We start from the raw sequence: 12,901 nt of genomic DNA, 5'->3' as shown, positions 1-12,901 counted from the left end.
GAAATTGAAAATTGAAGACATGGGAAAGTCATATTTTACTTTGCTCAATAAGGTCACATTTGTAAGCTTATTGTTATGACATAACTGGCCCTGGAAATATAGAACATTTATAATATTAAGCAATAATACTCACAGGTGTTAGCTTTACATGTTACACCACCGTCTAGTGAGAGGTAGCCTGTTTCACAGATACACTTGTATGATCCTTGGGTATTACGGCAATGTTGGCTGCATGGATGCTCCTCTTTGCATTCATCAATATCTAGAATAATTTCAATTTTTGAAGACATGCTACCACTGAAGTGCAGAAATCAGTTATTCCACAGATTATCTAGCTATTGTACAGATCAACTAGAGAGATCTGTTAAAGTGTCAAAAATTGATTCAATTTCTCTTATTACCTAGGTAATTTGCAAACTACCTAAATAATTCGCCCATTACCTACGAAACGCTTGTTAAAGAGAAAATAAGATCTTCTGGAACAGCAGCAATGTTACTGTACTGCTTCTGCTTAAATTACCATAATGTCAAAATAGCTAACAAATTAGTTATAAAATGATCATTAATGTGCACATGACCAGAGGAGCCAACTTTCCAAACTAGTAGTTATCACAAGTACAATAATACATATAAATAAATTCTAAAGTTAGCGAAATTTAAAGGTGTTTTTTCTTATTTAATTCTACATAGGTATATACCTAACATTAATAATATTATGCATGAATTTATTGTTAAACAAAAAAAGAAACACTAGGGTATTACTTTTCTCGATTATTCGCTACAAATAGCTAAATTTAATAACCCTTGGTAGTTGAGGAAAAAAAAACTTATTTTTAACAGATTATTAAAAAAATTCTCAAAACTCATTTTTTATTACTGAACCATAATGATGAGATCTTCACAACAAAATTGCAATAATTAAGGATAAATCTTAAAGGTTGGCACCTCTACGTTACCTAGGAAACATTACGTGATCACAAAAACAAATAAAAATATTTCAAAATAATAAAAAATAATTTTTAAATATATATATATATATATATATAAGAAGTTTTTTTGAATATAAGAGGCACAGGACCTCTCAAGAGTCCTAGAAATGTGTCACCTTAAGCAAACTACGTGCTTGTCTAATCCTTTACGGCGGCTGTGTATACGTATAAGCCGTTTTTGAATATAAATGCCTAGTTGAACTAAATAACCTGCACNATTAAAAAATAAAATCTCTTATTCTGAAAAACTAACAATTTATTTGGTAAAAATATTATGGAAGAAAATCTTTATAACGCAAACTATGAGACGTGAAGCTTTGCATTATACAGAATTTTGTTTATATAGATCATTTCAATTATCATTAAACTTACCTATTGAACATATTTAATAGATTAATATTTAAATGCTTTTAAACAACGTTTAGATGCAAATTACTTTAAAACACAACAATGTGCACTAAGATTTTATGCAGGAAAAAAAACTACAATTATCAAAAGCATTAGAATTAACAATTAAAAACTTTAAAATTTTTTCTAAATGACTTTCATTACAAAATTAATGTGGTTCATGGAGAATTGAATTTTATAGAATCATCTTCCAATGTAGATAGTACATATACAATGATCATAGATCTTCCAATGTACAATTATTCACGTACTATCTCTCATAACTATCTAATAATAGTCATGTGCAAGTTGATGTGAATTATGCATATTAATGCATATTAGAATGAACCATTTATTTAGCAAATACTATATGATTTATAGTATAATGCTTTTGACAATTTTTAACTTTTCTTAATTATTAGAAACTTTGTAACATAAAATTTTTAAAAAAATTGTAAGAAAACAAAAAAAAGTAAATTAACCATGTAAGTTCCTTACACATGATTTTATTTTAATCATAAGACTATAGATAAAAAAAAACTATTTATTTATTAAAAAAATACTGTGGAAGCACCATAATAAAATAAAGATGCGCAATATTGAGAAACATAATTTGTATTAATGTACCTATATGTTGTAGAAAGTTATTAGAAAAACTTCAAAATAAATTTTAAAATCTTACAATTAAAATTATGTAAAAAGCTTATCAATTTAATAAATTATTAATATTTACCTTCACATATTTGTCCATCACTAATAGGGCGATAACCATCACGGCAAGTACATTTATATCCAATAGGAAGATCAACACACTTATGGGCACATGTAAATTCTGATTCACATTCATTAATATCTAAAAGAAAAATAGAAAAAAAAGGTAGTCTAAAATCGATAAGGCAAAAGTAAAAATATCAATTATTTACTTTATCAGATAATTATTTTTTTAAAAAATAAATAATGAAAAAGCTTAGTTCAACTGAAAAATAACTTGGAAACAAAGTAAGCAAAATTAATGACTTTTATGATAACACTGGAGAACAACTTAGCCAAAATTAAAGTAGTTTAGAATATATCATAAATAGAACTGTTTTGAAACTACATATTATCACCATCATTAGTGCCAAGACACACATAAACATCAGGAAAAGAAAACTATACTTCTTTGTGTTTTAATACTGATGATATATGGTAGCATAACAAAATAGATATGTATTTCAAACATCATGTAACAGAAACAAAAGTAACTTACATTTTTCTTAATCGTTACTTTACAGAAATTATAGGAATTTCAAAAGATTTGATCATCTAATTTGTTAACTTCATTACTGCATAAATATATTACTCAAATAACTTAAGTACACTTTTTATATTAAGAATTTATACCATTAGGATCTTAGTTTTAAAACTTGAAGTAAATTATTTCTTTTTCATTCCTGAAGAATAACAGTATCTTACTAAAATTTCAAATTATTGTTTTAGTAAGACGTATTGTTGCCGTAGAAAATGAGAGTGATCAATTTTGTTTCTAACTAAAAACATAATTTAATATCATCTAAAAATGTATTAAGAAAATAACTTTACAAATATGATAGTTTAATAAAATTTAAGTCAGTAAAGATTGAATTGAATATATAGTATAAAAAGCAGAGGAGGCAAATACATAAACATTTTAACCCGTAAAAAATTTCTTCTTTTATTGTGCTTACAGATTTATATAAAGATTGCCCACATGAAAAATTAATAAATGTAATAACGTCAGAAATATAGTAATGATAGCAGAGCTAGCCTTTAAAATTATAAAAAAAATAAGAGGAATACACCACAGTTTGCTATGTATCCCAATATAACATACATACATCCAAATGTATAAGTCGACCCACTTTTTTTTATTGGGATGTTGAAAATTTCTAAAACTTAAAAAACATTTTAAAAAAATTATCAAATCTACAAAATTTTCTGAAATTAAAAATATTTCAGTGTTCTTTCCGGAAATGATACATTTGTCCTCAAATAAAGATGATTTGAGGCAAACAATTAATCAGGTTAAATTTGTAGCTTTATGGTATGTTTTAAATATCATTGAGTTACATTTGTGAAATACTCTTAAATAAATTATCTTAACTTTTTGCTGTTCTTATTTTTTTTCTGAACCTAAATTAAAGTATTATCTCTAAAAATACTTTTATATGTAATGGAAACATGAGAAATGATGAAAAAATTTACAATACATAATATTTAAAAACTAGTTTTTGAAACGGATAAATTGAAACAGAGTTATTCATAACTATCTCCTTATTTATAATGCATCGATATGTCTTGATTAACAATCGTAGAACTTTATTAATGGTGTATAAAGTTTTACATTACATATATCTTTTTTAGAAAGTTAATTTGAAATACATTTGCAAGTAAATTCTTAAGGGATAAAATTCTGTTCTTGGATTATTTCATTAGATCCATGTAAAGTGCGCCAAAAAATGGCCCACCCCAAACAACTTTCGATCTATTGATCGGATCTTCACGTTCTAGGACTCATTCTTAATGATTTGAGGGGATGACTTCAAATATGTCAATTAAATAGAGCAGTCAATATTTCAAGTAACGAAATCAGACACAAAAATGTGCTTTCTCTGAATAAAGATATCTTTTTTTCGACAGATTCGGATTTTTGATCCCCAAAATATAGAGAACTGCCGCAATCTAGGAAATATGGTCCCCACAGTTTGGTTAGAAGATCAGTTCAAAGTATGGACCCCTTAATGTCAATATTACATTTTTTTTGCATTTTTCGCCATATGTCTAAAACTTTTAAACTATATAAAAAATTGAATTGTAAGTTATACAATTTTTTACATAATTTTAAAGAATGCAATCTTAAATAGCAAAATACTAAATTTGTGTGAAGTCGGTCTGATAGTTCCTGAGAAATCAAGTTTTAAAAAAAAGTCAGATATTTAAGTTTTGATTTCATATTTTAAATTTTGCCATGATAAACAACAGAAGACAAATGAAAAAAAATATTCAAAAGTAACTTACTACACTTATTTTCATCTGAATAATCCCCGCAATCATTTTGCCCATCGCATAACACCGACATGGCAACACATTTTTCATTCTGGCATTTGAACTCAGATTCACTACAGGATGTTATGTTTGAAGGCTGGCCTGCGGTGGAAAAACATAGCATAATAACTCAATATCTTATTCATATTCAATAAACCTACTGATGATATGCAGTACAAATAATATGCTTACCACAAGTTTCTGGATTTTCATCACTTTCATCACCACAATCATCATGTTTATTGCACTTTAAGGTTTTTAAGATACAGCGTTTGTTAGAACATTCAAATTCATCCTCCTTGCAATGTCGATGAGCTAAAATTAAATTAATAAATAAAGACAAATGAACATTATACATTAAAATATTCAATAAAACTAACAGTTACAAAGATTAAATATTAAACCAATACTTACGACATAAAGATGGTTCATCAGAGTTATCACCACAGTCATTGTCACCATCACAATAAAAGTTTCTCCCAATGCAAACAAAATTCAGGCACTGAAACTCATTTGATTTGCAGGCGTTTTCAACTAAGATAGACGAATTCAAAATTTGAATACATTTTAAATGTTTTTCTCAAATGTGATAACTAATAAAAAAAAGTAACTACAAATCAATAAAATTTAGTATATTTTAAGAAAATGCATTTAAAAAAATTATAGCAAACTCTCATACACATATTAATTGGTAATTAAGGGCAGCAGTGCAGATTCAGCATACATTTACTGGGTGTGACTAAAAAACTCAGACAGAGTAATCGGATCAACTAATTTCTTTTTAAATTGTGAGTCCTTTTTGTGTAATACTTTAATTATAAAAAATTTCATAATATATATTTTATTTCACTTATTGGTTTTTGGTTTTGTACAATATCAAGCAGAAGATCAATTTTAGAATTGTTTAAACAAGGAAAAGGGCAGTGCGAAAAAAATCATACGTTTGCTCTGTAGACAATTGTTGTACACAAAAATTTGGATTCTCTACACTAAAGCAATTGCTTCAGTGGAAATAGGATAGATTAAAGGAAGAAGGCTTGCGGCCAACTGCTAAAAAATTCAATAAGGGTTTGGGCCTCTGCAAAAGGCGTCTACTTTAAAACTAATTAAATATTTTTTTCATTAATAAAAGTCTATACTTAGAACTATTAGTTATATTTTGTTAATAAAGTTATATTAAAAATTGTTTGTCTGTTTTTTTTTAACGCACTGAACTAGATCAAGACCTTAGGTTAATAAGGGCTGTTTCAAAAATCAAACCATTTTCTAATACAGTGCCTGCCATTTCATGTGCTTCCATCAGTACCTTACATTTTTAATTCCAATAAACTGCTAAATATGCTAAAAGTATATCTAATTTAAATAAGTAATTAATAGAATCTTCTAAATTTTTAAAATCTGATCGCAATAAGAGAATTCCATTAACTAATAAGTTTACGAGCTAAACAATTAACGTGTAAGCGTGCAACATACCCTGTAGTAATTAAGGTCAAGAACTATATTGAAAGTACTCATAGTATAGAGGTGGAATTTTTCATTCTTTTTTTTAATTTTGCGATCAAATTTAATCACAATATTTGGTGGATATTTTTTTTTTGAATTCTGTATTTATATATTTTTTTATATTTATGAATTTACATATATTTTTTTATTTATGTATTTATATATTTTTTTTATATATTTCTTTGTATTTATATATAATTTTGAAATTTTGCATAGCATTAAAAGAAAAAAAAATTGTTGCTATTGTTATTTTGAAATTTTAATTAGACGATTTCCAGGTTTAAACTGTCTCAGCTGTGTTAGCTTGTTGTACAGATTGTTATTTCCAAAGAGTGTGTAAAGTTTACAGACTGACACATACTTTAGTCTACTGCTAAATCCACTAAAAGATCATCCATTTTAAATAAGTAATTAATAGAATCTTCTCAATTTAACAAATCTGATCACGATAAGTGGCTAATTCCATATACTAATGAGTTAATGAACCATACAATATTGTGAAACTGGGCAATCTACCCTGTAGTAATTAATGTTAAGAACAATATTTACATCGAAATTTTTAAATTTTAATCAAGATGATATTTCCCCGGTTTCAACTGTCTCAGATTTGTGAGCTTGTTGTACCAATCGCTTGCCCCGAAGAGTGTGTAAAGTTTACAGGCTGAAACATAGACTAACTAAAGTGATAAAAGATAATGAAAATAAGGAACAGTGCTACTAATCCTAAAAAATTGAAAGATTAAAATGTTCTTTACTTAACACAACATTTTTAAGATTTTGCTGGCTAATGCATTCAGCAAAACTTTAACAGCCAAAGAGTATATAAAGCCGTAGGCAAAGCATATTTTTGGGTTCTTTTTTCAGTTTTGTCACAGCTTTGTTAACTTGCTCTACCAATTGTTTGTTTCAAAGAACATGTAAAGTTTACACACTGAAACATGAGTAGACAAACTAGAGTAATATTAGACAATAAAAAAAAGGGATCAGTACTGCTAATCTTTAAAAAAAATAAAAGACTAAAACATTCTTTACTTAATGCAACAACCCATTTAAGATTTTGCTAACAAATGTAGTCAATTTTACCAGCCAAAGAATATATAAAGCTGCTGATAATGCATGTTTTTGGGTTCCTTTTTTAAGTTCAAAGTCATGCAAAGATATGCATAAATTATTTCCTATTAATTAAAAAGTAATATTCGTTCATTCAATAAAAATCATAAATACAATCATTAATCTTTTTATTCAATAACCTTGAGTTGAGTTCAGAATAAAATCAACTTTGAGAGTATCTCTCTAGCATAGAACTCTAAAACCATTACATGATTGCTATATGTTTTGAATTTATTAAAATTTGTTTTTATTTCTTACACTTCCACTAACTCATTTGAATGCACATAGCTAAAAAAAGCGCCTTAGCAAATAAATTAAAGCAATTAATAAGCAATACATGGAATCCCTTTACGAAAACTATTCTAATTTATACATATTGCTTGCATTTTTGATTTCATAATGGAAGTGTCCTGTGGGGCTTGCCCCTGCAGCAACATCCTCCAGGCCCCGCGGCAGAATCGCAGCGACATGGCGACATCGTCGCAGAACGTTACACAGTTCTTGCAGAAAGATTTTTCTTTTGAAAAGTAAAAAATTTTAGTTTTCTTTTCTACAGAAATTTACATGTAATATTTGAACCATACATTTAGAATAGATAATAAATTTTTGAATAGCTTAATTTACGCCAACAATATCATAAAACAATGTAATGCTTTGATTGTATTTTCGGCAGTTATTTATATTGATTTTCATGTGGTTTTTTAATATCTCGATTTATTTCAAATAATATGGAAAATTCGAATCGTGCATTTGAGTATTTCATTTTTAAGGCAATGAGTCTACCTAATTTTTGGCAGCTATTGATTTCTCAATAGTTTTTAAATTCAATATTTTTTATACAATATTACAATTATTCATTAAGCATTTGAGAAACCCTTTTTGAGGAGTCCAATTCGCATGATTTCGTCTTCGATCTTTTTTTTCGATAACACGGATTACATGATTTCTAATTATCTTTTTATTGTGATGGTTACTTACAAAATGCGTAGGAAATAATTTGTGCACTCTTCCCCCCCACACACACACACATACAAAATGCGAGATATCACCCAAATTAGAATAAAAAATTATTACCTGCTCAATTAAAAAAAATTATAGTTTTTCTTTGTAAACACAGGACTTTTGTTATTTTAAATTATTAACATGTTTGTAATTATTAAAAGTGTCTTGCAGAAAGACATTAGTGCTGGACAGTTTTGTCATAGATAGCTCGAAAAAATCCTGCCACAGGGCCTCCAGGTTATTTTTAAAAGTAATTCATACATATATTAAAAATGAAAAATATTTATTTTTATGGAGCTCCATAATTTTAAAAATAAAAGATTTTTTTTATTTTTCATACCCGCTTCTTCATTAAAGCAGTTCATGATTTTTTAACATATAATTGCTTGTCTATACCACTCTGGAATAGAATAATGGACAATTGAAAATAAATCATCACCTTCAAAAGAAATTTCTTGATATTCATTTATAGAAAAGCTTCATAATCCTAAGATGTACTTACCACATCCTCTTTCTGGATGCTCATCAGATGCTTCTTCATCACCACAATCATTTTCGCCATCACATAGCCAGTTGAGAGGAATACACTGACCCGTGTTGTTGCAACGGAATTCATGACTCTCACACTGCCTGGTGCCTGGAAGATAAATTTTGGTCACAAGAAATCTCTGAGATTTTAACAGCTAGTGAAAAACCTAGTTGAATAAGTAACTAATAACAAGTAATTTATTTTTTTCTTAAATTTTTTTAAAAAAAACTTTAGTTTTTCAGAATTTTAATAAGGAAATATTATGTGGTTGTTTTAGTTTATTGAAAATAAAAATATTTCATACTGCACTGATCTGTTTCATCGGACTTGTCGAGACAATCAGGGTGACCATCGCATCTCCACACAGCTGGAATGCAGTCTTGATTGTTACATTGAAATTGATCTGAATGGCAACCATATTCTACAGAAGAAAAATAGGAAACATTGCAACAATGATTACAATTTAAAAAAAAGAAAAATAAGTATTACAATGCAGCTTGTTTATAATTGTGTAAACTTCACAAAATAAGAGTAAATATATTAGTTTTCAATCCAAAGGTATCTAAAGTAAGTTTGTACGATATTTTGAAAACAAAGAAGTTAACATGATTTCTAAAAATGCAAATATTTTATTCCTGTTCGATATATGCATATAATACTTATAAAATTCTGCACATCAATAATTTAAAATATTTTTGCAATTAAAAATGAAAAAATAAGGATAATTAAACTAATGGCTTTCTTTCGATAGAATTAAAAGTTGTTTTAATTATTGAAAATTGTGACTGAATATCATTATAGTGAATTTAAAAAAAATTTCTTAATGGGCACGATTATTTTTATAATGTATAGTTTGATTTAATTTTTCAGAACAAAAAAAATTTCTTTTTAACTATGTATAATATTTTTGTAAAAGATTTCATAAAAAAATAAAGAATTATAAAATAACAAAAAAATTCGAATTATGTACAATAGTAAAATTTAAAAAAAAAAACTTTTCTAAAAATTATTAGTACGAAAGAAATGTACTTAAGAAAATTGTAAAACCTAAAAAAGTTATCAGTTATGTAAAATTGAAATGTATTTTACTCAGAGGTTGGAAATAAGGCACTACAAGTAGCGAAACTACTATAGTCGCTATTTGTTCATAATTTGGTTTAATACACTAAGTATTTCTAAAAAAAGTAGTATAGTGAGTAGGACAAAAAAAATGCTAGTTTGTGGCAGTTAATGGTAACTATTTGTAATGCTAACTTAATAGAGTAAAATGGTTAAATGCCATTAATTTTTCAAATCCAATAGGTGCAAATGTACGAAAGTTTGAAAGTAGACACAATGAGAATGCCTATGTGGCCCGGCGTTGTAGATTTTATCTCGTAGATTTTATCTTATAAATTATAGTTAATTTATCAATTCACTCAAAACATAGCTATGTCTTTAAATGCACACTCACAATCAATTTCAAAGATTAGGAGGAACAAATTTTGTTCAGTATCTTTTGGTATACTTTATTACAAATATTTGATAATTTTCTAGCATTTCTTGAACTAAATATAATCTTTAAAGTTTTATTCACTTTGAACATATTTTGTAAATTGAGTCTTCAAGCCAAATTCGTTACATAAATGTAATTAAGAAGAGTGGCTAGATTTTGAAAGTAATTTTTAATCACTACATTAAAATAGTTGCAGTTGCTAACTAGATTTGTAACAAAGAAGTTGCAGTTAACTACAAAAAAATGTAGTCTTTTTGACCTCTGATTTTACCAACAAAATTGTATTAAACATATAAGACAGCACATTAACCAATGGCAGACAATTAACCAACTAATTTTTATCAACTTTTTAAACATATTTACCAGTTTTCTCAAGAGAGATACTGCAAAATTAGAAACTTACTACAATCCCTTTCATCTGAGCTAACAGTTCCATTTAATCCATCATTGCAGTCATCATCTCTATCACACTTCCAAGTTTCTGGAATACATAATTCACTTCCTTCACAATGGAAAGAATTGGCTGGACAGGATGTTTCTGAAACTTCTTGAAAAAAAAGATAGAAAATAAAACAATCACCATTTGTTCAAAAATATGCGAAATTCATTTAGGATTATACTTATTTTTATCAACATGCAGTATATGTACGAGTTTTACAACTTTATTAATGAACACCTATTAAGTTCATAGCATCTCAACTAATTTTTATATATACTAACCAGTAATCAATAAGAAATTTTTCTATTAGTTTTAAAAAGTTCTACAATATTGTTTTTAACTTTGTTTATTTTGAGCCTCAAAACAATCAGACCAAAAATGATAATGAATAAATAAAACAATTTGCTTGAAATTCGATGACAAATAATAAAATAAAATTTGAGACAACTGTCACTTTGCTGCATATCATACTTTTAAAAAGCAAGAATAATCTTTACTAAGTTAAATATAATTTGATCACTAGACTTAGATAAAATGAAAAACTTTCTGCGAATTAAAATACTTCCATCAAGCTCTTGATTAACTCTTGCAAATAGTTTCAACCCTTTCCTTGCCACCTTATTTCGGCAAAATTTGCTTGAAAATCACCAATTTTTAAAAATTTAATTAATTTTTATAAAACTCTAGATTAATTCACACCACAGGGATGAGTTGGGTAAAAAATCAAAAAAGATGAAAATAGAAATCCTAAAATGTTATGTGCAAAAATACTTTTTATATCATTAAAAAATGGCTGAAATTTCAGCAAAAAAATTGTAGGACACCTTTAAAAGTTTTAAAAAATATCAAGATTTTATTTATTTATTTATTTATTTAAATCATGCTAATAAGAATTTGAGTATTCAATTTTAAAAACCATATGAATACGAATTTTGATGTTTGATTTCAAAAACAAATTAATATGAATCTCGATGTTTGATTTTAAAATCAGGTGAATACAAATTTCCATGAATAATTTTTAAGTCACTTGAACACGAATCAAATCATAATAGTGGCTCTTAAATCGTGAGAATACGAAACACAATATTTGAATCGTGAAAAATACTAAACACAATGCACAAACTTAAATCGTGAAAAATACTAAACACAATGCACAAACTTAAATCGTGTAAATACGAAACACAATGTGAGGTTTTAAATCATGTGAACATGAATCGCGATGTATAATTTTCAATCATGTTAACACAGATCACGATGTGTGTTTATAAATCATGAGAATAAAAATTTTAAATTGTGTTTGTATAAGTAGGCAAAATTGTAAAAACTAATCCTTTTTTTTTCTTGGGAATTCCAAAAAGAAACTTTTTTTGAAAAGGCGGATTTTTTTTCTCTCATTAAATTGGAAAAGCGAAAAAAACTCATGGCTGAAAGTCAAATGCAAAGACAGCATTGCAGAACAAGTATGACTAGGCGAAGCAGAGAAAAAAATTCTCATCTCAGACTCTGTCAGACTGACCAACGAGTTAGAACAAGAGATTTTTGTTAAGTAATACTAGAACATTTTCTGCGATGGTGACAAATTTTCTCAGAACGGCTCTTGTGTATATTATACATATCTATTGATCAAATAATCACTCTTACTTGCTTCACAGTCTTTTTCATCAGACATGTCCCAGCAGTCATTTTGACCATCACAGACCCAAGCAGGATGAATGCAGGCTGTAGTAAATTGACAATTGATGAGTTTTTGTAAGGGATCCCAGAACAAAGGATGAAGCGAGCAGTCTGGTTGTGCTGTTAAAAGTGCAAAATTTGTAAATGAAGGGGAAAATAAAGACAACGAAAGAATAAACTACAAAAGATTTAATTTTCATTTAAAAACAAAAGATTTACTGCAAAGAGAAATTTAATTCTAAATTGTGAATAATATTAAAAAAAATTAATTTGTTAAAATAGGCAGGATGTTCAAACTCAATATTTTAAAATCTTGATTATCAAAATAAGAGCTTGACTAGGAATAATATTGCTTTCACCTTAAAAGTTTACTTTGGTTATTTCTTCTGTTCTGTACCTACCAACGCAAAAACTTCAAAAAAAATTATTCTAACCATATCTCGAACTGTAATTCAGGAATAGAGTGATGGTAAAGCATAAACCAATTGACCATACATTGTAGAATATTATACATGTTATACATTCAATATTTAAGATGATATTAATGATACAGCTTAAAACGTTTTATTGAACATTTGTATATAATCAATATTTAAGCATTGTAATGTTTCAATAATTAAGCTATTTTTAATAATGATAACATTTAAAAGATTTTATTGTCCAACATTGAAAAGCACATCAAAACATGCAATATCTAAATTGTAATTAAA

The 12,901-nt window shown here is 27.2% G+C and overlaps 1 protein-coding gene across 1 annotated transcript in view; it reads right to left on the bottom strand.

The window, feature by feature from the left end:
- Positions 1-12,901, bottom strand: part of LOC107447694 (LDL receptor protein 1) — a 139,388-nt gene that overhangs the window by 45,564 nt on the left and 80,923 nt on the right. The window contains exons 51-59 of the mRNA XM_071177760.1: positions 12,159-12,311; positions 10,482-10,622; positions 8,888-9,004; positions 8,557-8,691; positions 4,854-4,973; positions 4,632-4,754; positions 4,413-4,541; positions 2,110-2,229; positions 134-262 (exon numbers count right to left, since the gene is read on the bottom strand). Of these exons, the coding sequence (XP_071033861.1) occupies positions 134-262; positions 2,110-2,229; positions 4,413-4,541; positions 4,632-4,754; positions 4,854-4,973; positions 8,557-8,691; positions 8,888-9,004; positions 10,482-10,622; positions 12,159-12,311 (1,167 nt within the window). The remainder of the gene's footprint in view (positions 1-133; positions 263-2,109; positions 2,230-4,412; positions 4,542-4,631; positions 4,755-4,853; positions 4,974-8,556; positions 8,692-8,887; positions 9,005-10,481; positions 10,623-12,158; positions 12,312-12,901) is intronic.

This window comes from Parasteatoda tepidariorum, chromosome 2, assembly GCF_043381705.1.
Source record: "Parasteatoda tepidariorum isolate YZ-2023 chromosome 2, CAS_Ptep_4.0, whole genome shotgun sequence".
NCBI lineage: Eukaryota > Metazoa > Arthropoda > Arachnida > Araneae > Theridiidae > Parasteatoda > Parasteatoda tepidariorum.
Note: the sequence above shows the minus strand (reverse complement) of the source record. Positions and strands in the feature narration are given on the sequence as shown.